The 27,624-nt window shown below is 34.9% G+C and overlaps 1 protein-coding gene across 1 annotated transcript in view; it reads right to left on the reverse strand.

Annotated features, from left to right (window-relative positions):
• Nucleotides 1-27,624, reverse strand: part of Adam10 (ADAM metallopeptidase domain 10) — a 148,972-nt gene that overhangs the window by 105,378 nt on the left and 15,970 nt on the right. The window contains exon 2 of the mRNA XM_026384834.2: nucleotides 7,619-7,769. Coding sequence (XP_026240619.1) covers nucleotides 7,619-7,769 — 151 coding nt within the window. The remainder of the gene's footprint in view (nucleotides 1-7,618; nucleotides 7,770-27,624) is intronic.

Here is a 27,624-nt window from a genome sequence, read left to right on the forward strand (position 1 = left end):
ACCGCAACCTCCCACGAGGACTAGTGCCTCCTGACCTGCTTCAATGCATCTAGTCTTACTACCTTTTTTTTTTTTTTTTTCATACTGGGAATTGAACCCAGGGCTACTTTTATCACTGAGCTACATCCTCAGCCCTTTTTATTTTTTATTTTGAGACAAGGTCTCACTAAACTGCCTCAAATTTGTGATCCTTCTGCCTCAGCCTCTTAAATTGCTGAGATTACAAGTGTGCACCACCACATTGGCTATTCTTTCTACCTTCTAAAGTATTCTTCATTCTCAGCCAGAGTAGACTTTTTAAACCTCTTAAAGTTATCATTAATAATCTTCCATGGCTAATTCACCATGACTGACTTCCAAAGACCTGATTCTTGTATACATCTCAAGCCTCAACTAAATATGCTCCCTTATATTTTAAACACCAGTCTACTGAAATTCCTTCGATTCCAAGAACAAGCCACTTTTCATCTCAGTATCTTTGTCCAAAGCACACTTCCTCCCCTTTTTTGGTCAAAAACTTCTTCTTATCTAGTCATTATTCTGGTGTCAGTTAAATGCCATTTCCTAAAGTAGCCTTCCCTGTTCCCTAAATGAGATGTTATCCCTCGCCTGCCATAGCAATCTTCTGAACATTCCTCTCTTAACCTTTTTCACAGGTATCATTGCTAAACCAATACTTATCTGTCTTTCCCATGAACCCAAAACCTCCACAATAGCAAGGACTTGTCTTGTTCGGCTACTCTATTCCTAATGACTACTAAATGCCTGAAATATAATAAATATTTAATAAAGACATAAAACAATGAATAGGTTAAAATAAAACATGCAAGTTGACTTAGTAAATTGTGACATAATAAAACTACAGAACATCTCTTAGAGCTCAAACTTAAAATTAATGGAAATATACAAAGTATTTATTCATTCAATCCAGAGATTCTGTTTAATTTAATTTGTGGTTGAAAGCTTCTTAAAAAAAAAAAATAACTGACAACAAATCCTGCCACATAATACAAATACTGGTCCCACATCATTATTACTAAAATTCTTGATTTGTTGGTTCAGTACAGACTGCTTTGGAAATTTGCTAGCATAAAGTGATTGTGTCTTCAGATTTCAGAGATGCACACAAAATACAAATATCAAAAATAATTGTCAGGACTGGGGTTGTTGTGGCTCAGTAGTAGAGCACTCACATAGCATGCATGAGGCACTGAGTTTGATCCTCAGCACCACATAAAAAAATAAATTTAAAAAAAAAGGTATTGTATCCATCTACAACTAAAAATGAAATTCTTTAGAAAACATTTCAAAATTTTGTCACAGAAGTAGAAAAGTAATCAGTATTCAGTAATGATTTTAAAAAGGAACTATATGTGGGGGCTGGGATTGTGGCTCAACGGTACAGCGCTCGCCTAGCACGTGCGAGGCCCTGGGTTCGATCCTCAGCACCACATATAAATAAATAAAGTTATTTATGTCCAACTACAACAAAAAATAAATATTTAGAAAAAAAAAAGGAACTATATGTGATTATCTAAGAAATGAAACAGGGCTGGGGTTGTGGCTCAGCCATAGAGCGCTCACTCACCTAGCACACGTGAGACGCTAAGTTGGATCCTCAGCATCACATAAAAATAAATAAATAAAATAAAGGTATTGTGCCGATCTACAACTTATAAAAAAAAGATATAAAAAAAGAAATTAAACATATTGCAGTTTGAAAATATCACACTACTACACAATTTTATTATACTATGCTTGTTTGAGTTATTTAACTAAACAACCCAAACAAGCACAGTATAAAAAAACAATAAATAAAACATACTCATTCAATATAGTTTCTATAAAGGATGTTCAGATGTAATGAAACAGGATAAATATTTAAAGAAATTTTAGATAAAATCCTTGCTATTTTAAGAAGTAGCACAACAACCTGACAAGGGGCTTAATCACTTAAAGAACAGGGAAAAGGGAAAGTTAGCTATAAACTTGGATTAAATCTGAGCTAGTTGAGTCTCACAAAACTCAACTGCAAGCACAACAGTTTAGTATGAAATATAATTTATAATTAAGGAAAATAATAGATAGGCTTTTCTACTGTACATATGCCTTATTTTTGACATTCACTATCTAAGCTAACAACCCCAGAAACTCTGGAGTTAATAGCATACCGCTAATTAAGCTACTGAGTCAAGCCTGTTTGAAATTATCTTATAGAGAAAAGGATTATCCAAAGAATATCAGAAAAAAAATGCTTTTATATTCTTTACTTCAATTCCTTTTGCAAAGAAGGAAGAAGAAAATTCAGTTGAATTTTTTTTTAAATTATTTCCCTTCTTTTTCCAGGCAAGCCCTGGTTAGTGCTATCAAAACATGTACAAGAAAAATATTTCACATTAAAGTCATATCTAAGAAGCTAAACTCAAAGCAATGATCAGTTCCCAGTAACCTATAGTCATATAAAATTCATATAACCTTTAATCATACAAAATTTACATGAACACAGCTCAACTCTGGCTTTTTCTTATGCTTTGGAAATTCAAGCAGCCAGCCTCCCTTCAGATATCTTTAAAAACATATTTACTAGAATTTCAATTTTTATATAAAGAGGAATCAGGAAAGAACAAAATATACTACATACATCCTAAAATATCCACTAAGACATCATTGTAAAATGTACTTAAACAAACAACATCTGCTATATAGTACCTGACACAAAGTAAGTACTAAAAAAATATTATTTTTTCTTTGGAGATTTTTGCTGATATTTGCTTAAATTTTGTTGGGATAAATATAATTAACCAAGTCAGTGTTTTACAGTTTTTGTTTTTTCACATCCACAACAGCATTTTTACACAATTCAAGTTTATTCTCTACCCCTTTTTTAAAAGCAGGCATCCACCAATTGTGCTTTCTGGATTCTCATCTCTAGTTCTTCAAATGTGCTAGCTTGCCTTAAGAGGCAAAAGTTTCTGCTCATGATAGGACAGAAATAATGACCAAGATACCTCCAAATTAACTCACAGAAACATTGTATCATACTATTTTGAACTAAGACCTAAACAATATCAAACCTGGATTTTACAAAAATCACATAGGCAAAATTCCTCAAGCAATTATAGTTCACTGGTATTACAGCAAAGCTCAAATACATGATAGTCAAGCCAGGAATACACAATAGTTAAGCTAGGATATATGATAATTAAGGCAGGCTACAACATGTATTTAAGAAGAATAAAGAAATACTAGTATTTAAGAAGACTAAAGGAAATATGGCTCCTACTAACATGTTCATAATACACTTTCTGCATGAAACAAGGATTGAGAGAAAACAAATTTTCTGAAATTATTACTAAAATTCTGACATAATATGATAAATCTGCCCACTACTTAGCAACTAAGAACAACTGCTGTGGAGCTGGGCATGTAGCTCAGGGATACAGTGCTTGCCTAGGATGCATAAGACCCCAGATTCAATCCCCAGCATGGGGCAGGGAAAGTAATGAAGAACACCAACTGCTGAAGAGGATGAGATATTACAGAGCATACAATACGCTAGTAGAAAACCTATCTCAGTGTACTTTACTATCTGCCAAATTAAATACGCCATGAGCAATGGATGGTTTACTTTTATTTCTGATTAAACTCTGTGATTAGGGCCAAACCTAAACAAAAATATTGGTTTTATACTTCCCCATCAGCAATTTATGCTTATAACTGTTATACTCTCTTCATCTTTCTTCCTCCTTCCCACCTTCCTTATTTCCCTCAATATAATTTAAATGATTCTCGTATACATAATAAAAAAGGTGAATAAGGGGCTAGGGCTGTAGCTCAGTGGCAGAGCGCTTGCCTAGCTGTGTAAGGCACTGGGTTTGACCCATAGCACCACATAAAAATAAACACATAAAATAAAGTCATGCTGTCCATCTACAACTACAAAAAAAAAAAAAAAACAGTTAATAAAACTCGGGCTTTGCATTTAAAGTTCATAATGAACAAAGGACACATGCTAATAAACAGTTATTATAAAATGTGATAAATGCTATAACTGACATACATACAACATTGCAGTGAGCAATATCACTTATCAGAGCTCATCCAAATGAAACCATTTCAGAAATCTAGAAAACTAATTCTTTATTTCTAAGCATAGGTAAGAGATCTGCTTTATTCTAGTACCTATTTTCAAAATATTTTGTTTTAAAATACCTTTCCTCAACAACTGTATCAGTAGCTCAAATAGAACTTTAATTTTCAAAAACTTTATTTCAAAAGCAATAACTTTTCATGGAATTCTTAAGATCTTGGGTTTGGAAGAATCTAAACATTTATTTAACATCTATAAACCTGCAATATAATACATACTTTGTTATTTAAGAAATTTAAAAGGAAAGTTGAAAGACATCTGTTGGTTCATGTGCTTAGGTATAAAATAAACACAAAGAATTAGTTTAGTACTGGAACATACACAGTCTGTGCTAGAACTCAGAAATATAAGTCATAATTGTCTCAGCAGAACCTTTTTCAAGTACATTTGTCTTTGTATATCTAAGTTAACTGCACAATATTTAACATATACTGTAACTGATTAAATTGATTATCTGATTTTGGAGTACTAAGCCCTCCTATGTGAATAGGGGAAACAAACTCTTTATATTTTTAAAAGGATGAAAAATAGATAACAAGTCTAGCAACAATACATAAGATAGAACGTATTTTATAGGTCAGGCTACAGCAGCTAACTACAGTCTTCCCTACACTACATTCATAAGAAATACAAATAAAATACAAAGCCAAGCACAGTGGCGTACACCTGTAATCCCAGGAATTCAGAAGGCTGAGCCAAGAGGATTGTGAGTTCAAAGCCAGCCTTGGCAACGTTGAAGCACTAAGCAACTCAGTGAGATCCTGTCTCTAAATAAAATATAAACAGGGCTGGGGATGTGGCTCAGTGGTTGAGTGTCCTTGAATATATCTGTTAAGTAAACAGATTTCTGTTAAAAGTACCCTAAGATGATCAATGCACATGAGACCAATTTACATGAGATTTTCTAGTTTCAGACTCTTTGCTTAGAGCCTCAGCCAGAAATTAGAACCTCCTTTAAATATCTATAATATTTTATCTCTAAAGCACCATATCACATTTTTCTCATCCAATTACTTGAGCACACTTATTGTACCTATCAGTTCTACATTTATCTGGCCATCATTCCCAGCCTAGACCAAGTAACTTTTAACTAGCAGTCAAAGATGTTTTAGATGACTAAATAACAGCACACTTACTCTTTGTCTCTCTCTCATTTGCTTACACATACACAAAGAAGCTAGGTATATGATTTTGCAACATAATATGAAATACGTGATAGATCTAATAAAAATATAATGATATAATAGGAATGTGATATCCAAATCAAAGGCAACTAGAAGTTTCTTTTAGTAATCAGATGACACGGGAATATAATATTAAGTATATTTTGAGAGATCACTAAAAACTTATGAAGGCTAATGATTACTTATTATTTCGTAGTACTAATAAAGAAAGGGTCATTTTAAAATATCTGAAGTGAAGTCATTAAATTTACATGAATTGCTATTGAAATATGGAAGATATGTTAAATTAAATAATAAGCATTTCTATAGGCAAATACTTTGTTTCACAGCATTTCTAATTATCTGATTTTTTTTTTTTTTAATCCACTAAAACCTTTTCTGGGCTGGGGTTGTGGCTCAGTAGAGTGCTCACCTAGCATGTGCAAGGCCCTGGGTTCGGTCCTCAGCACCACATAAAAATAAAATAAATAAAATAAAGGTATTATATCCAACTACAACTAAAAAATAAAATATTTTTTTAAAAAACTTTTCTGGGTATGGTGGTACATACTTATAATCCCTATAACTCAGGAGGCTGAGTCAGGAGAATTGCAAGTTCAGGGCCAGCCTCAACAACTCAGTAAGATCCTGTTTCAAAATACAATTAAAAAAAAAAAAAAAAAAAAAAAAGGAAAGGAAAACAGAGTAGAGAGCACTGGGAATGGAGCTCAAAGGTTCAATCCTCAATAATGAAAAATAAAAAAATTTTAAAAATTTAAAAACAAGAAAGAAAAAAATAAAAGAAAATCTTTCCTAAGCACCTGTATAACATATATGCAATATAATAGACAATAATAAATGGTAACCAGGGTACTTTCGTATCAGAAACAAAAAACACAACTGTAGAAAAATAAATAATACACAAATGGAAAGAAAGAAAACAAATCAAATACCAATGGTACAGATAAGGAATTTTTTTTAAAAGAGAGAGAGAGAGAGAATTTTAATATTTATCTTTTTAGCTTTTATTAGCAGACATAACATCTTTGTTTGTATGTGGTGCTGAGGATCGAACCCTGGCAACACGCATGCCAGGCGAGCGCGCTACCACTTGAGCCACAACCCCAGCCCTTAAAGTTCAGAGGAAGGGGTAAAATGTCTAAAAGGCAGAAGTTGAATTGTATGTTAAAATATAATCAGGATTTTTAGGTAAATGCCAGAGAAAAAACTGTACATATATAGCAAATACTAAGAAAATTCTGGGTGAAAAGACATTTAATGTTAAGAAATGGAATAAAGTTTAGAATAATTGACTCTGATTAATTTCAGAGAAACCTTAAAGACAAATTAGGGAACCTGGCTAATAATCATTAATGGAAGACTGCAGCTCAATAAGCTGATATGAAAAAGGAAGCATGTAGGGAAGAGTCCATTTTGTAGCAGTATGCAGAATAGCTTTAACGATATAGTGGAAACTCTGAAAACTATTGGGAAGTAAATAATATAGCTCTCAATCCAGGTTACATCAATATAAAAAGAATATATTTGATAAAAAGAATATATTTGATAATTAATGCAGGCAAGAGAGGGACCAACAAAGAGCTCAAGGATTTAATATCTAAGTATGCCAACAGAGAAAAGGGGAGGGAATTTTTTTTTAAAAAGCAGGGTTTTGAATATGCACTGTGTAAGTTAAATCATTTAAATTATCTGGACCTCAGTTTCCTCAGATACAAAGAGACATTTTCCTTTCTTAGTGTTGAGAAGATTAATAAGAGAAGGCATATAAAGCATTAAGAACACAAAAGGCACTCAACGATCTTTTAACTCTCTTCCCTAGCTGTCCTTTATCCCTTAAAAATTCTGTTTCAGATTAAAGCCAGGTTAGCAAGTAATACCAGGGATTATTTTAGAACCTGATAAAATCGAATCAATGAGCAATTAAATGATTTATTCAATAGCATAGTTATCTTTTCTGTTGGCACAAGAAGATATATGTATTGACCATAAAACGTAAGGAGTGGTAGGAAACTGTGAACACAGTATCCTCTTTAAAGGTACATATCTTCTATAATATATAGAAAATCTGATTCATAATTAAAAAACATTTACAATTGGTTGTTTCCTTAAATGTATAAAAGGGCAGTCCATTTGAAGACATTTTTTAATATATATACCAAATTCCAAAGGAGGCTAAATTTCCATGTGGGGACCTTTTCTTTAAAGAAAAAGAAAAAAAGAATATAAATTTCTTCTTTTAGATTGAATAAAGGGAAACTTCAGACACAGCAACAAACTTACTCACCTTCCATGGGCATGGAAATCTAGACGTAAAAACTGGTCCTCATGTGAGACTGCTCTTTTGGCACGCTGGTGTTTTTGGTGTAATGAATCCACGTTGTAAGATAATCCTTCATAATGTCTAATATATTTATTTAGAGGATTTCCATACTGACCTATACAAAAAAGACAACAATTTGAATTAGCATCATTCTGAAGGACCCTTCTAGTTCTAACACAATTACTAAAATATCTATGAATATGTATGAAACAATTAATTGTCTCACTAACTCCAGTTTAAAACTTACTGTAGTGTAATTTCAACCATACACAAGTTTGGGCTTTAGATGTAGGCTTGTCTTAGATGTCCTGTATTCAATGGAGAAAGTTCACTTTCAGACTTTGCAGATCAAAACTGTAAGATGCGGGGCTAGGGTTGTGGCTCAGGGGTAGAGAGCTCACCCTGCACGTGCTAGGCCCTGGGTTCAATCCTTAGCACCACATAAAAATAAATAAGTGAAATAAAGATATTGTGTCTGACTACAACTAAAAAATTTTAAAAATTTTTTAAAAACTGTAAGATGCTGGTTTATCACCTCTCTTTCTGCATCTATTTAGGATAATCTTACAGTTTCTTTCTTTTTAATTTGCTAATGTGGTGAATTAACTGACTTTTTTAATGTTAAACCAACCTTGCATTCCTGAGATAAACCACACTTAGTCATATTTTTTTATTCAATTTGCTATAATTTTGTTTAGAAATTTTATTTTCCATGTTCATGAGAGATAATAATTTTTACTTTTCTTTCAACTAAGTTTAAAAAAAAAAAAAACAAAAAGAGTTGCAAAGTATTCTTTCTTCTTCAATTTTCGGAACAAATTTATGCAAAATTTGTAATGTCTTCCTTGAATATTTCTTAAAATTAACAAATGAAGCCATCCTGGCCTGGAGTTTTCTTCATGGAAATATTTTTAACTATAATTTCAATTTCATAAGTAGAAAAAAAGCTACTCAGGCTACCCATTTCTTTGAGTGGACTCTGGTAAGAATTTCTACATTTTATCCACACTGTTGAATTTATGGAAATAAAGTTATTCATAATATTATTTTTTATATCTATTGAATCTATAGCAATGTTACCTCTCTCATTCCTGATATAAACTATTTCTATCTTTTGTTTCTGGATCAGAATAACTAGAAACTTGTCAATTATATTGATCTTCTCAAAGAATGCCTTTAATTCCATCGATTTTTCTTATTTTTGTTTGTATTTTGTTTTCACTTCAATCTTTATTAATCCTTCTGCTTACAGTGAATTTAATTTACCCTTCTTTTTTTACTTTCATAAGGTAAGTCAGCCAATTTAAGACTTTTTTCCTAACATAGGTGTTTAGTGCTATAAACGTGTGTTCTTTATATACCGCTTTAGGAGCAACTCAAGAATTCTATTATGTTGTATTTTCATTTTCACTCTGTCCAGCATATTTTCTAATTTCCCTTTTTTTGAGGGGGAAAGGGTACCGTCGATTAAACCCAGGGGCACTCTGTTACTGAGCCACAACCCCAGCCTTTTTTGTGTTTTATTTAGAGACAGGGTTTTACTGAGTTGTTTAGCATCTCACTATTACTGAGGCTGGCTTTGAACTCTCAATCCTCCTGCCTCCGCCTCCTAAACTGCTGGGATTACAGGCATGCACCACCGTACCCAGCTTTACCCTTTTACTTTTAATTTATCTTTTCTTTATATTTAAAATGAGTTCCTGTAGGCAGCATATAGTTGGGTCTTGCTTCTTACTAAATCTGGCATGTTTAGATGATTTACATTTAAAGTGGTTCTGGCTGGGAGTGTTTTTCAGTAGTAGCACCTGCCTAGCAATTGTGAGGATTCCCAGAACCACCAAAACTAAAATGAAATGAAAAATAAAGTGGTTACTATATGATATAGGTTTAAGTCTATCATTCTTGCTATTTATTTTCTTTTGTGTCATCTGTTCTTTGTTCCCTTTTGTGCTTTTTTACCTTTTTTAGACTAATTATTGTTTTATTCCATTTTATCTTTCATCAGCTTATTAACAACAAATCTTTGGCAATTTTAGCAGTTCTTTTAGAGTTCACAGTACAGATCTTTAACTTATCCCAAGTTCAATTCAGTTATAATACATGTTGAGCATCCCTAATCCAACAATCCAAAACTTTGGAAGACATTAGGATAATATATTAAATCCATTTCACAATTTTTGTACCTCAATCTTTGAGGGGGTGCTGGAAATTGAAGCGGGGCTTTGCACGTAATCTCTAAAACTTTCTGAACTCCAATGTAACAAGTGAAAAATTCCACATCTGACCTCACATGATGGGGTCACTCTTAAAACATGAGAGCACTAAAAATACAGAATAAAATTTCCAAGTTTTTGGTTTTTTGTTTGTGCTTTGGGTTTTGTTTGTTTGTTTTCTGATGTTGAAATCTGAACCCAGGACCACAGGCATGCTAGGAAAATGCTCTACCAGTAAGTACCCAGCCAAAAAAGTTTCAATGTACAATTCAGATAAAATATTTTGCCACTTCTGATAACTTAAAACAATAACTGTTTCTGTTCTAGTGAAAGACTTGTGATACAAGCTCAACTATTTACATGGATAGAACACTGCTAGAAAAGTTATTAAACAAAGTCATCTTTGTCCCACAGAAAATAATTTTATAAAGTACATAATGTTCACTTCACAGGCAAAGGTAAAAATGACAGTGCAGCTCTATGTAAGTCAAAGATTTTTTCTCAATCTTTACAATTGGGATAGGATATAATTAATGAAATTTAATTGAGAAAGTTAAAAATGCTATGCAAGAACATGGCTACAAAGGACAGACACATCATTATCATCTTCTATAAGACTAATGAAAGTTTCTGTTAATTATACCTCAATATCAGTATTTAGATGATCCCAATAATGTGAAGAAAATGATGTTAAGATAACATGTGACAACTGTTATTTTTATAATTTCTCCATCTCAATATTAATGACATGAAGAAGAGAAGGAGGAAATTATATAAAAAGCATTTCCCCTCCCCTCATACACACACCAAAAACAACCCTCAAGAAATGAAATCAAAGAAAATAACTAGTGTATGCTTGAGCGGGGTGACACAGGTAGGTCATAAGTACCAATTCCCTTCCCAAATCCATGCTTGATGATACTATGTTGATAACTTAAAATCAGCTACCAATCAGAAGGAGCATTTATAATACTAAAATTAGGAAAGGCTATAAATCAGAGAAATTTTCTTCTTTTTTCCAAAAGAACCAATATACTACTAATACAACACTGGACATAACCTAATGATATAATTTTTCAAACAAGGAGCCAAACATACAGAACATTATAATGAAAATCTGGGAAAGCATAGCACACTGAACTTCTGACAATGCCCCTAACCTTCAGAAGCCATGTAATTCACATTTTTAAATATCTCAAAAGAGAATAGAACACTGGAATTCTCAAAAAGATTGTATATGATCATGATAAGTGCTGTGATGCATACCTATAATTCTGGATACTGGGGAGACTAAGGCAAAAGGGTTGCAAGTTCAAGGCTAACATCAGCAACTTAGTGAGGCCCTAAGCAATTTAGCAAGACTCTACCTCAAATTTTAAAAATTTTTTAAAGGGCTGGGGATATAAGCTCAGTGGCAGAGTGCTTACCTAGCATGTAAAGGACCTGGGTTTAATACCCAGAACCACAATTCATTCATTCATTCATTCATTCATTTAAATAAATATGTTTCACAGGCTAAGGAGCATACTGGAAAATAAACATGATGAGGCGAAGTGAAAAATATAACTAAACTTAAGCTAGTCAACACAATCCAATAAGAATATAAAATCACACAAAAGTAAACCAAAGGGGGCTGTGATCATGGCTCAATGGTAGAGCATTTGCCTAGCATGTGTGAAGCACTGGGTTTGAGCCTCAGCATCACATAAAAATAAAGGTATTGTGTTCATCTACAACTAAAAAATTGTTTTAAAAAAGTAAATCACAGGCTAATGGCTGAAACCAGAAGACAAAAATGTGTATATTAATAAAATAATAATAAATTTAAATACATACATTAAAATGAACTATGGGTGGGAAATACAAAGGAAGCCAGAGAAAAAGATGTATAACATACAGAAAAAGAAGGGTAAAAATGACAGTGAAGTTCTATGTAAGTCAAAAGATGTTAAAGTGCTACAAAACTTTCTCAGCCAAAGAGTCTATAACCAGTGAAATTATCTTTCACAAATGAAGGATGGAGGAGGATGAAATGAAGCCTTTTTTGGACTTTAAATTAATTAATACTTAATCATTACTAGAAATGTTAAAGGAAATTCTCCAGTCAGAAAACACACTACATGGAAATCTGTACTGGCACAAAGAATAATGATAGAAATGATGTATGTATGAGAAAATAAAAAAAGATTTTTTCTTTTTTAATCTATTTAAAAGTGACCACATTTTTTTAAAAAAATGATGTACTGTGGCATTTATGACATATAGTATAAATATATATAACACTCACAACACAATGGAGAAGAGAAATTAAACTGTACTTATATTGTATATGAAGTAGAATAATACTAAAGCTGGGGCCAGGTGCGGTGTCGCACACCTGTAATCCCAGCAATATAGGAGAATGGTAAATTCAAAGCCAGCCTCAGCAACTTAGCAAGGTTCTAAGTAACTTAGTGAGACCTGATCTTAAAATAAAAAATAAAAAGAACCTGGGAATGTGGGTCTGTGGTTAAGTGTCCCTGGGTTCAATCCCTGGTATGTGTTTGTACACACACACACACATACATACACACACACACATACATATAAAAATACACACATATATGCTTTTTTTTTTTTTAAGCTGGGGATGTACTCAGTAGTAGAATGTTGCTTAGCATGCATGAGGCCTTCGGTTCAATTCCCAGTACCCCCATACACACAAAGTGAATAATATTACCTGAAAGTCTACAGTGATAAGTTTTAGAAGTTTTAGATTTATATTGTATACTCTAGGAACAACCACTTTAAGAAATGACAAATAGTTACATTACATAAATCTATAACATAAAGAGAGAATTTTTAAAGTAAGTCCCAAAGAATTCAGGAAAAGAGCAAGGGAAAGTAACTTATGAACAGATGAAAATAGGATGATAGTTTTAAACTCAGCCCCATATCAACAATTAAAAGTAAACATAACAAAGCCAGAACTATTGTTATTTGTCTTAAGAGGAAATGTAAATGTATAGTGTCTAACAGACACTTTAAACACAAACTCAAAGTAGGTCAAAGTATAAAGAATGAAAAAAATTATCCAAACACTAACTCGAAAAAAGCTGGAGTGGCTACAGTAATATCAAAGTAAACTTCAAAATAAGCAAACAAAAAAACTGTGAGGAATAAAGAGGGACATTTCTTAATTTAACAAGCAAATCCACAGCCCTTCATGGTAGCAGTAAAGACTGATGCCACAGACTCATCCCTATGACCACGATGTCAAAGCCCACCAAACTTGGGAAGGGAAAGGCAGAATTGGAAGATCACGTGATACTGGAGTAGGAAGAGTTTATCTTGATGATATTTGGATATTGGTTCTATTGTATATGCAAAGCAAAGCAAAGAATCCAGGGGAAAATTTGTGGAAAAAATTAAAAATAAGATTTATATAAATGCATAAACTGTGATCCTGAAAGAAAACAAACCAACAGCAATCACAGCAACTAAGCAAACTTGAGCACAGAAATCCAAAACAAACCCCCCTGAAATCAGTGTGAACAAAGTTGAGATAAAATATAGCCTGGTCTGATGGTGCACTCCTGTAATCCCAGCAGCTCAGAAGTCTGAGGCAGAAGAATCACAGGTTCAAAGCCAGCCTCAACAATTTAGCAAAGCCCTAAGCAATATAGTGAAACCCTGTCTCAAAATAAAATATAAAAAAGGCTGGGGATGTGGCTCAGTGCTTAAGCAACCCTGGGTTCAATCTGCAATATCAAAAAAAAAAAAAAAAAGTTGAGGTGAAACACAATATGTACAATAAGAAAGCTCTGCAATATGTACAATAAGAAAGCTCTCAATCGAGTGAATAAAGCATGAATAAACTGCAAAGTAAAAAATAAGAGAACAAGGGCTGGGGTTGTGGCTCAGCGGTAGAGCGCTCGCCTCACATGTGCGAGACCCTGGGTTCAATCCTCAGCACCACATAAAAATAAATAAGTGAAATAAAGGTGTTGTGTCCAACTACAAATAAAAAATAAAAATATTTAAAAAATAAGAGAACAAGATAATCCTACATCTGTATGTACATAATAGAACTTTGAAGTATATGAAGAAAAACTTGATAGAACTAAAGAACTAAGCCAGGTGTGGTGGTACAAGCATGTAATCCCAGGTACTCAAAAATAAGGCAGGAGGATCACAAGTTCAAGGATAGCCTGAGCAATTTAGTGAGATCCTCTTTGTTATGATTTGGATGTGAGTTATCCCCAAAAGCTCAAGTGTGAGACAATGCAAGAAGGTTTAGAGGAGAAATGATTGGGTTATGAGAGCCTTGACCCAATCAATGAATTAATCCCCTGATAAGAGATTAACTGAGTGGTAACTGAAGGTAGGTAGGATGTAGCAGGAGGAGCTGGGTCATTGAGGGCATGCTTTTGGGGTACATATTTTTGTATCTGGCAAGCTGTGTGTGTCTCTCTGTCTCTCCCCCCCACACACACCGCTTCCTGACCATCATATGAGCTGCTTCCCTCTGCAACACTTTTCCACCATGAAGTTTTGCCACAACTTGAGCTTCAAGGAATGGAGCTTGCTGTCTAAGGACTGAGACGTCTGAAACCATGAGCCACCAAATAAACTTTCTCCTCTAAAATTGTTCTTGTCAGGTCTTTTAGTCATTGCAGCAAAAAAGCTAACTAAAACACTGTCTCAAAATAAAATCAAAGGGTTGGGGATGTGGCTCAGTGGTAGAGTGCCTCAGAATTCAATTCCCAGTCTCATCAAAAAAAAGAACTGAAAGAAATAAACAAACTTTTTTAGAGTTAGCCATTGTAACAATCTTTTCTGAACAACAACAACAAAAAAAAAAAGCTAAAAATCAGTAAGGATACACAAAATTTGAATACTATCAGCATCAACATAAATAAACTGACCTGACCAAAAATTTACAGATCCAACAAAAGAATACATATTTTTCTCAAGGTGACACAGACACTCACCAAGACAGACCTTAATTCTAGGCTATAACATGTTTCCATAAATTTTAAAAGAAATCTTTGTCTCTGACTATAGTAGAATTAAACCAATTTAACAGATTTCCAGAAAAATTCCCCAATATTAGGAACTTAACACTTTCTAAATATCCCATTGGTCAAGGAATAAATCAAAGAAGAAACCAGAAAGTATTTTCATTGACTGTAAAGAGCACAGGGAACATTTTGGATATAGAAATGTTCTGTCATGATTATATAGTAGTTATGACTATATACAGTTCTCAAAATTCACAGATTTGTACACCTAAAACTATTTTTGATCCAGGTGTAGTGGCACACTCCTGTAATCCCAGAGGCTCAGGAGGCTGAGGAGGATCACCATTTCAAAGCCAGCTTCAGCAATGGTGAAGTGCTAAGTACTCAGTGAGACACCGCGTCTCTAAATTAAAAAAAAAAAAAAATACAAAACAACACTAATTTTGAATTTTATCATATGTAAATTATACCTCAATAAAGCTGAATAACTTTTTTTTAAAATGTTTAAATAAGGTAATAGGTATATGGGTTGGCCTTTCTTTCTACTTTTCCCTAATTGATAAAATCTTTTGTAATAAAAAAAAAAAAAAATTCCAGAAGCCAGGCATTGGTGATGCACAACACATATAATCCCAGAGACTTAGGAGACTGAGGCAGGAGGATCACAAGTTCAAAACCAGCCTCAGTAACTTAATGAGATCCTATCTCAAAATAATTTTTTTTAAAAAAAGCCTTGGGATATAGGTCAGTGGTACAGTGCTTCTGGGTTCAATCACCAGAATGAATGAATGAATGAGTAAATAAATAAATAAATATCTTGCATGAATAAGGGCCTGGGTTCCATCCCCAGCATCATAACAAAGAAAACAAAGACAATTCAAAATATTCCCACTTGTTCACTCCATAAAATAAATGAAATCAACATCCCATTCACCTCCAATAAACTACCAGCCATCCTTTAATGACTCATTATTTCTAAATACTATATTGTGCTAACAGGATACAAGGAACAAAAGACAGGAAATAAAAGAAAAAATGCTAACTAGAGATTGCAGGTATCAAAAGAATAGCAAAGGAAACAAACATCAAAGGGGGGTGGGGGTGGCGAGGGGATCAGTTGGGAAAGTAGCAACTATTCCATTTTCAAGAAGTTCTTGGAAGATTGGAAGGTCCAACTCAACATTTAGGCTAAAAAACTAAAACAAATCTAGAAACCTATTATTCACCATGTGTTCAAATAACAAGACATTCATTAAATATTATCACAGACACTGGAAATTTGGATTTCTGGATGTTTCAGTCCTCACCCAATTAAATCTTTTAACATGTATACCATTTTCCATTTTCCTAACACAGAGACATTGCTGTTCAAACTGTTTCAGAGCCTAGCAGCATGAGTACCTCTGGGAAAATTCTTCACATAATAATCTTGGGCTCCTACCCCAAAAATCTATTGATCCTCCAAGTGACCCAGGCTCTACCCCCAGACTACCTAAGAGGAATATGGATGCATATTAAAGTTTGAAAAGCACTGCAACTTTTCTTTTTTTTTTTTTTTTTTTTTTTTAAAGAGAGAGTGAGAGAGGGGGGAGAGAGAGAGAGAGAATTTTTTTTTTAAATATTTATTTTTTAGTTCTCGGCGGACACAACATCTTTGTTGGTATGTGGTGCTGAGGATCGAACCCGGGCCGCACGCATGCCAGGCGAGCGCGCTACCGCTTGAGCCACATCCCCAGCCCCGCACTGCAACTTTTCTTCATACAGAAATTCCCTTACTTCTACCAGCAGTTGTATTTTTTTTTCTACATCATGTTCAGCATTTAACAGTACATTACTAGGGCTAGGTACCACACCACAGGTGCTACCATTTAACAGCAATTAAAGTATCGCAGCGACACACTGAGCCAGCAGCTCAGGAAGTTGAGGCAGGAGGATTCCAAGTTCAAAGCCAGCCTCAGCAACTTAGCAAGGTCTGAAGCAACTAAGTGAGACCCTGTCTCAAAAAATTTTAAAAAGGGATGGGGATGTGCCTCAGTGGTTAGGCAACCCAGAGTTCAACCCCCAGTACAAGAAAAAAAAATGCCTCAACTGATGTCTCAGGTAATGTACTGATTAGAGAAAGTATCCTATAATATAAGAGCACCAGTCTCCAAACTATAACCCAAAGGATAGTTGTCAATCACCTGTTTTTACCACAGAGCAAAGCTCATTCATTTACACATTTTCTATCATTGCTTTCACAATAAAGTTGAATAAACATTTGATATCTGTTATCTAACTTTACAAAATATTAAATAACAGGTATCAAATCTTTGGGAAGTCACTTAACATTTGGTTTCATTAGTATTTACTGTTTATTATAACCCACCCTTTTATTTTCCTCTGTAATAGGAGTACTAACCTGAAATCAATAGACCTCTGTGATGGTTAATTTTAGGTGTCAACTTGACTGTATTAATGAATATCTAGAGAACTGGTAAAGCATTGTTTCTAGGTGTGTCTGTGAGGGTACTTCCAAGAAAACTGCCATGTTAAGTCAGTGGACTGAGTGGGGAAGATGTGCACACTGATCTGATCAGTGCAGGCAAGCACCATCCAATCATACAAAAACATACAGAACAAAAAGGCAGAGGAAAAGCAAATCTATTCTCATTCTTTCATTCTTTCTCTCCCTACTAAAACTAGGACACTTCTTCTCCAGCCTCTGGACATGAGAACACCAGGTTTTCCAGCCTTTGGACTCCAGAACACACACCAATACTGTTCCCATCTCTAAATTCTCAGGCCTTTGGCTTCAGACTGAGTTATACCATGAACTTCACCAGATCTGAGACTTTGACTTGGACAGAGGCACACTACCAGCATCCCAGGGTCAAACAAATAGATCCTTGAATAAATATCCTCTATTGGTTCTGTCCCTCTGAAAAACCATAATACAACCTCTAAAGGGAGATCATGAACCTCTTTATTTTTATATTCAGAATTCTAAAAATATTCCTTATTTTGCTTCTAGGCATTTTGTTTCTTCTTCTTCTATTTAGATCTTTTACTTATTTATTTATAATTTTACCTCTCCATGCTAGGGATCAAACCCAGGGCAAGCATCTATCACTGAACTACATACACCCCTAGTGCTCTTTTCTTAACTTACTACACAACTAGGACTACCCCAAATCATGCTGAATAACAGTAAATGAAGGCATTTTTAGTTTGCTCTCAACTTTAATAAAAATACCTTTAGTTTTTCATTGTTGTATTTCATATATTTATAAAATCATGCTAAGTCCAATTTTCCCATTTCTATTTTAAAAATCTAGTGTTCAAAAATTCAAATGAAAATTTGGCTAAAAGACACTAAAAAACATTTTCTAAAACAGTTTCATATTTCACATCTCCAAAGAGAAAAATTAAAATTCCAAACTGTTTTTTATTTGTAAAATTATTCTATTTTTTAATGTACACTAATAGCTTACTATCTACAGAAAATACTATAATTGGATAAACATCTTATTTGTTTAATTAAATAATGCTTATTAATTAGATATAATAACTAAAATTTATCAACCACCTGCAAACTCCCAAACTTTGTACTGCTTACATTTTTTTCACTTTATCTACTCAATAAACCTATAGTAAGAACTATTAGCCAATTTTAAAGAAAATCAAGGCTGCCAAGCAAATAGGAGACAGTACCAAGGAGATAATCTTGGTTACAGGGATTTCAAGACAGCTGGGCATGGTGGTACACACCTAAAATACCAGCTACTTGGGAAGCAGAGGCAGAAGGATCACAAGTTCAAGGTCAGCCTTGCCCAATTTAATAAGATCCCATCTCAAAAAACACTCTAGAGAGGATAGGCACCAAGATGCACACCTGTAATCCTGGTGACTCAGGAGGTGAAGGCAGTAGGATTACAAATTTGAGGCCAGCCTGGGCAATTTAGTGAGGGCCCTGTCTCAGAATAAAAAAGGTGGGATGGGGAAGGGCAGATACTGCTAAATTATAAAGAATCCCTGGGTTTAATCCCCAGTACTGAAGGAGGTTGGGAGGGGGAGGAAATGAAAGAAAGAGAAATAGCTGGGAGTAGCTCAATGGTACAGCATCTGTGGGTTCAATCGCCAATACAGGGGGAAAAATATTTCAAGATAAACTAAAGCAATTCTATTATCTTCATCATAAATAAAGTCAGGGGGACTGGGGATGTAGCTTAGTTAAGTGCTTGCCGAATGCACAAGGCCCTGGGTTCAATCCTGGTATGGATGGATAGATAGATAGATAGATAGATAGATAGATAGATAGATAGATAGATAGATAGATAAAGGTCAGGGGCTGGGGTTGTAATTCAGTGGAAGAGCACTTGCCTAGCATGTGTGAGGCACTGGGTTTGATCCTCAGCACCACATACAAATAAATAAAATAAAGGTCCATTGACAACTAAAAACTATTCAGTAAATAAATAAATAAAATCACCATTCATGTTTCTGAAGTAACTACAAAAAACTAAGAAGAAAAAAACATCAAAATACTGCACATGGCATAGACCTTTCAAAAACTAAACTGACATCTACGTTTAAGATGTAGAAAAACATGATGAAATACTAAAGAAGAATATACTTTTTATAAACCAAAAAATATATATGTATACCCTTGATTTCCACAGCTAGTAATTGAAATTGGCATGGTTCACTCCACAGGAGTCTGGGCCAATCCCCAACTCTTGTACTATTTACCTCAGTCAGACACCACAAAATTGCCTGTTCCCACATGCAGAGTCTGGACCTACTAAACTGAGGTCTATTCCTACATTTTAGCTACCAGTCAAGAGCTCAAAAGTAGAGACGGAACACAGTTCTGTCATCAAATTTCACTGAGAAATGTTACAAATTCACCCATCTCTATCTAAACAGGGCTTAGCCTCTGCTCCACTCACTTTGGGATAAGATCTCTCCTTATTACAGATCTTCCTGATTTCCCAACTGTGAAGTTGCTTAATTGTCTACTCCATTTCCTTATCATCTACTCTAGTTCAATCCTGGTTATATGCTAGATTTCTCTCTCAGTTCAGGTTCTATCAATTTATAAATATACATGCTCTGGTACTTACATTATCACTGCTTCTATAATATCAAGCAAATCAAGAGAAATCACAAATCAGAGGTGGGCATAGTGAAGCACACCTAGTTTCAGCTATGCAAGAGGTAGAGAAAGGAGGATCACTTAAGCCCACCAGTTGGAGATCAGCCTGATCTTAATTGATTCCTACATCTCTCATACAATATTCTATTCCTTGAAGTAACTACTGACTGCAATTCCAATTCATTATTTATTTGAATACTGGAACCCTCCCCACTTGTATGTTCCTTTACACGACCCAGGTATCCCTAGAAGCCAGTATATATCATAATTCTCCTTCAAAATATGAAAAAATATTAAAACTGTTCAGCGCCACTTTTATACCAGAAACACAACCTAAAAATATTTGGGGGGATGGGGGAAGTGTCATAAATGCCTAAAGGATGCATACTACTGCCAAAATTTCAGCAAGCAAACATGTCTGTTCACTTCAGAATCCATGCCTCCAGAGCTGATTCTGATCAGAAGTCCCCAGATCAAAAAAATAGGTTACATGCTTGTTTCTTAGTTGCAAATAGAAGTCTTAAGAATTGAATTAGGTTGATGAAACTTGTAAGGCTGAAAATGTGCCAATCACAGCAATGTTCCAAAGTATCTAGACAGTCAAAGACCATAAAAAATGACTAGTCTCCTTTTAGCTTCCATTCCTGCCTCCTGATGGCTGTTCAAGAAAAGACATGTCACTCCTCTGCTCAAAACATTCCAAAGGGTTCCCAATTCAAAGTCCTAACTATGGCTTAAAGCTTAACATGCTCCTTATAAGGGTCTGCTTTCTCCCACCCAACTTCCATACCTCTCTTATCTTATACCACTTTTCCCTTACTGTGTTATAGCCACATTAGTCTCCTTTTTTCCTCTTTATCTGGAATATCTTCCCACAAAGCAGAATTGACTGCTTCACTTCATTCAGTTATCTACTCAATTTCTCCTCCAAAAGTTTCTCTGATCATCCTATCTAAATGAGCATATCCCTGTCATCCTCATCCTAATATGCTGCTTTATTTTTCTTCATATCAACCCTAATTAACATATACTCCCAATACCATCACTAGAACATAAATTGAAAATGAAGACTTTATTTTGTTCACTAATATGCACTCTCAGCACCTACACCAGTTAGGATGCAAAATAGATGCACAAAAATATTAATATAATTAATGAATTCTCTCAACATTCTATGGAACGTTTCCATTTTCATTTATACAGAAAGCAGCCTACACCTTGTTGATGGAGAGTCCTAACCTAATCATTAAAAAACGTGGTACTACGATTACTCAGCCAAGAATTATAATTTCAAAGAGACCTAACATTTACAATATGCAACTGCACATGGCAAATGTCTGTAATCCCAAAGACTCAAGAAGCTGAGGTGGGAGGATCACAAATTCATCTCCAGCCTCAAAAATAAGCAAGGACCTAGGCAACTTAGTGAAATCCTGGCTCAAAGTAAAATCATCAAAAGGTCTGGGGATGTACCTCAGTGGTAAAGTACCCCTGGGTTCAATCCTCAATACACCCCCAAAAAAATTACAGATCTATTCACCACATAAGGAAAATTAAATATTCTTTTACTGATGAAATAAATGCAGTTGGGCATTTGTCTCTGTAATTATCCATACAGTTTTCAACATTAGCATTTTTGGACAGACTTGCTACCTACTCCTCTGTGCCTGTTTTCCCATCTATAAAAATAGGTGAAAGTAGTACTTTGTGCCTAAGAGTGTTGTTATATGGATGGTTTATACATAAAATGCTTACAAGAGCGTACAACACATACTATGAAAGAATGCAATAAATTATGGCTACATTAACTAATGAATGCATTATCTAATTAAACTTTAAAAACAATCAGGTAAGAAAAGATAAATTTTAAGATGAGGTACAGAGGGTTTGTGGATATAACTCAGCAGTAAAAACACTTGCCTAGCATGAGGAAGGCCCTAGGTTCAATTCCGGGGGGAGGTGGGGAGGTGGGGAGGGGAGGATGAGGCACAGAGAAGTTAGTAGCCTGCCAAAGACTAGATCTAATTAAACAAAAATTGGGGGGTGGCTTTTAAAATCTGAATAATAACAACAGCAAAATTTGCAAGTTTCATGGGGTATAATCACATAATCATGGAGATACTCTGTATACTCATCCTGTATTTCCCTTTTCAGGCTAATTACTGCGTGAATGACAATTTTTTTTTCTTGTAGTTGTGTATGGACTGAATGCCTTTATTTTATTTATTTATTTGTACGTGGTGCTAAAGATCCAACCCAGCGCTAGGCAAGGGCTCTGCCACTGAGCTACAGCCTCTGCCCACAACCAATGTTTTCTAAATAACATTTACAAAAAAAAAAAAACAGGAACACAGAACTGAGGTTGTGGCTCAACTGTAGAGAGCTTGCTAGCATGTGTGAGGCACGGGGTTCAATTCTTAGCACCACATGTAAATAAATAAAGGTCCATTAACATCTAAAAGAAAAAAAATTTTTTTAATAAATAAATTCAGCAAACTAGCTGGATATAAAATCAACAGCCATAAATCAAAGGCATTTCTGTATATCAGTGACAAATCCGCTGAAAGTGAAACTAGGAAAACCACACCATTTACAATAGCCTAAAAATAAATAAATAAATAAAATACTTGGGAATAAACTTAATGAAAGAGGTTAAAGACCTATAAAATGAAAACTAAAAACGCTAAAGAAAAAAATTAAAGAAGAACTTAGAAGATGGAAAGATCTACCTTGTTCTTGGATATCCAGAATTAATATTGTCAAAATGACCATACTACCAAAATCACTGTACAAATTCTATGTAGTCCCAATCAACATTCGAATGACATTATTCATAGAAATAGGAAAAGCCAATTTAAAATTGATCTGGAAAAAAATAAGAGAACCAGAATAGCCAAAGCAATCCTTAGCAAGACTGAAGCTGGTGGCATTACTATTCCTGACCTAAAACTATACTACAGAGCAACAGTAACTAAAACAGCATGGTATTGGCACCAAAATAGAATAGTAGACCAATGATACAGAATAGAGGGCTCAGAGTCTAACCCACATAACTTAACTTATATTAGACAAAGGCAACAAAAACATACATTGGAGAAAAGATAGTCTCGTCAACAAATGGTGCTGGGAAAACTGGAAATCCACAAGTAACATAATGAAATTAAACCTCTCTCTCACCATCCACAAAACTCAACTCAAAGTGGATCAAGGACACAGGAATTAAACCAGAGACCTTGCACATAATGGAAGAAAAAGTAGGCCCAAATCTCCATCATGTTGGTATAGGCCCCAACTTGCTTAATAAAACTCCTGTAGTGCAAGAATTAAAACCAAGAATCAGTAAATGAGATGGATTCAAACTAAAAAGCTTCTTCTCAGCAAAAGAAACAAATCAGTGAGGTGAATAGAGAACCTACAGAATGGGAGCAAACCTTTACCACAAGCACATAAGATATATCACTAATCTCTAGGATATATAAAGCACTCAAAAACCTTAACACCAAAAAAAAAAAAAAAACCAACCAATAAATGGGCCAAGGAACTGAACAGACACTTCTCAAAAGAGGACATACAATCAATCAATCAAACATATGAAAAAAAGTTCAACATCTTCTAGCAATTAGAGAAATGCAAATCGAAACTAAGATTTCATTTCACTCTAGTCAGAATGGCAGCTATTAAAAATACAAACAACAATAAGTGTTGGCGAGGATGTGGGGGGAAATGCACACTTATACACTGCTGGTGGGACTGCAAATTGGTGCAGCCAATCTGGTAAGCAGTATGGAGATTCCTTGAAAAACTGGGAATGGAACCACCATTTGACCCAGCTATCCCACTCCCCAGTTTATACCCAAAGGACTTAATAAGAGCATACTACAGGGACACAGCCACTTCAACGTTTATAGCAGCACAATTTACAATAGATAAATTGTGGAACCAACCAGATGCCCTTAAGTAGATGAATGGATAGGGAAACTTTGGTATATATACACAATGGAACATTACTCAGCATAAAAAGAGAATAAAACCATAGCATTTGCAGGTAAATGGATGAAGGTGGAGGACATAATGCTAAGTGAAGTAAGCCAATCCCAAAAACCAAAGGCCAAATGTTTTCTGTGATATGAGGATGCTGACTCATAATGGCGATGGATGGGGAGCATGGGAGGAATGGAGGAACTTTAGATAGGGCAAAGGGGAGGGAGGGAGGGAGGGGAAGGGACAGGGCAAGGGGTAGGAATGACCATGGAATGAGTTAGACATCATTACTCTAAGTACATGTATGAAGACACGAATGGTGTGAAAATACGTTGTGTACAACCAGTGACTTGAAAAATTGTGGTATATATCTGTATTATGAAATGAATGGCATTCTGCTGTCATTTGTAACAAATTAGAATAAATAATTTAATTTAAAATTTAAAAAAAAACAGGAACATACAGTAGTTAGAAAGCAACTTAGTTCCATTTATTCATTTATTTATTGGTACTGAGGATTAAACTCAGCATGCTCTATCACTGAGCTATAACCATAACACTTTTTATTTTATTTTGAGACAAAATCTCCCAATCTTCCTGCCTCCGTCTCCAGGGTCTCTGGGATTGGGATTACAGGAGTGTGCCACCGTGCCCTGTGAAACTTAGTTCTTGTAGAGAAAGTTCTAAATCATTAAACCTACCAGTACTGATTAAATCATTAATCAGTACTGGGGATTGGACCCAGGGACACTCCATCATTGGGCTACATTTCCGGCCCTTTTAAAGTGTTCAATTTACCTCTGGTTTGTTCTGAACAAGCTTTTAAACAGATGAGACTGAAAGGGTAGACAAGAGAAGCAGGGAAAACTGCAGATTTGTAGATAACTGAAGATAGGGATGTTGACTTGTATCAAAAGAATAGTAGCAGTGGAGCTGATGATAAACAGTCAAAATCTGCATACACTTTGAAGGAGGGGTTGACACAATTTGTTATGCAGGATTTCTCGTGCACAAGGTATTAAGAAAGGAATAGAAGATGACTCAAAAGTTTCAACAGAAGCTCAACTGAGCTTTCCTTTACTAAGATGGGAAAGACTATAAATAAAAAGGTGCCAGGTGATGTTATCAGAGGTTTCTGATTCTTTAAGTCTGAAATTCCTTTTACACATTTTAACTGGATATTTGGTCAAGCCAGGCAGCTGGGATACAGGGGTCTGGAATTCAAGGGAGAGGTCTGGAGTATAGATAAAAAATATGGGTGTCATCACATTACTAGTGGTTATTGAAAGCAAATAATAAGTACAAGCATAGAAACTACTTCCAAGTTTGTTGCCATTTTAATTAACATGTGATTTGTGGCCCATACATTTTCTTTTTTAAATCCTTTGTATACAAGATTTGTACCAAAGGAAACACAGCCTACAAAACAGGAGTAAAAACTAAACAACAAAAACAAACTAGTGTCAGCTCTAAATATAGATCTGAAGCTCCTCTGATACTATCTGATGCCTCACTCATGCAAAGGCAAAATGTTAAAACAGGAAGGACTCAAGGGAATGCCAATTTTTTGTTTTGTTTTGTTTTGTTTTGTCTTGTCTTGTCTTGTCCTGGGAATTGAACAGGATTAAAAGTACTGTTTAGTAAACTATACTAAAAAACTCCATTCATGTAAAAGTAGAAAAAAAAATGATGCAGAGCCAAACCGCCCGCAAGCCACCCACCATTGCGGCCCGGAGTTCTGGGGCAGAGTCACCCAACACCAGCACATAGAGCCACTCTGCGCTGGGGTTTCTTAATCACTAAAACATGGCTGCACAGCCCAACATAAAGAAACATACAGGCTTGAGGCTGCCACCGCCACGAAACTGGGATATCACCACTTCCATCATGAGGCAACAGTAAGGACCTAGGAGGTATTGGTAACCTGTAGGCACACTATAAGACAATGGGGCAAAACAGTAACCTCAGGTCTATACAGAAAGAGAGGAAGACACACAGACATCATGAAAAAACAAGGGAGGAACGTGCCCCAAACAACCAAGACACTACAACAACAGAATCCATAGATAGTGAAGTAGATGAAATGTTAGAGAAGGAGTTCAGAATATACATAACTAACATGATTTGGGAATTATAGAACAACCTAAGTGAGGAGATACAGGCAAAAATCGATCACTCCAACAAAGAGAGAAGAGAACAAATTCAGGCAACCATCAATCACACCAACACAGAATTAAGAGAGCAAATACAGGTTGAAAGAGATTACTGCAAGAGAGATTCTGAAAAAAAAAAAAAAAAAAAAGAAATCCTAAAAAATGAAAGAAACAATAAGCCAATTAAAAAACTCAATAGATAGCATCACCAACAGACTAGATCACTTGGAAGACAGGACCTCAGACAATGAAGACAAAATATACAATCTTGAAAATAAAGTTGACCTCACAGTGAAGATGGTATAAAATCATGAACAGAATATCCAAGAATTATGAGATACCATCAAAAGACTAAATTTAAGATTTATTGGGACAGAGGAAGGTTCAGATATTCAAACCAAAGAAATGCACAATCTCTTCAATGACATATATCGGAAAATTTCCCAAGCATGAAGAATGAATTGGAAAATCAAATACAAGAAGCCTGTGGGATACCAAATGTACAAAATTACAACAGATCTACACCAAAACACATTACAATGAAAATGCCTAGCATACAGAATATAAGTAGAATTTTAAAGGCTGCAAGACAGAAAAATCAGATTACCTATAAGGGAAGACCAATTAGGATCTCAGAAGTTTTTTCAACCCAGACTCTCAATGCTAGGAGATCCTGGAACAACATATACCAAGCTCTAAAAGATAATGGATGCCAACCAAGAGTCTTATACCCAGCAAAATTAAGCTTCAAATTTAACATTGAAATAAAAACCTTCCATGATAAACAAAAACTAAAAGAATTTACAGCAAAAAAAGCCTGCACTACAGAACATTCTTGGCAAAATATTCCACAAGGATGAAATTAAAAACAACAATGAAAATCTGCAAAGGGAAAAACTACAATAAAAGAAAAGCTAATCAAAGGAGAAACCAAGTCAAGCTAAATACCAAAAATTTAAAAAAATGACCAGTAACACAAATCATATCTTAATAATAACCCTAAATGGTAAATGTTTAAATTCACCAATCAAAAGACAGACTGGAAGATAGGATTTTTTTAAAAAAGACCCAACAATATGCTGCCTTCGGGGCTGGGGATGTGGCTCAAGCAGTAGCGGGCTCGCCTGGCATGCGTGCGGCCCGGGTTTGACCCTTAGCACCACGTACAAAGATGTGTCCACTGATAACTAAAAAATAAATATTAAAATTTTCTCTCTCTCTCTCTCTCTCTCTCTCTCTCTCTAAAAAAAAAAAAATATATATGCTGCCTTCAAGAGACTCATCTCATAGAAAAAGACACCCACAGACTGAAAATGAAAGGTTGGGATAAAATATACCATTCATGGGGCTGTGTCTGTAGTTCAGTGGTAGAGCGCCTGTCTTGCAAGTGTGAGGGACTGAGTTAGATCCTCAGCACCACATAAAAATAAATAAGGATATTAAAATATACATATGTATACATATATACATACACACACACACA

Source organism: Urocitellus parryii, chromosome 6 (assembly GCF_045843805.1).
Source record: "Urocitellus parryii isolate mUroPar1 chromosome 6, mUroPar1.hap1, whole genome shotgun sequence".
Lineage (NCBI taxonomy): Eukaryota > Metazoa > Chordata > Mammalia > Rodentia > Sciuridae > Urocitellus > Urocitellus parryii.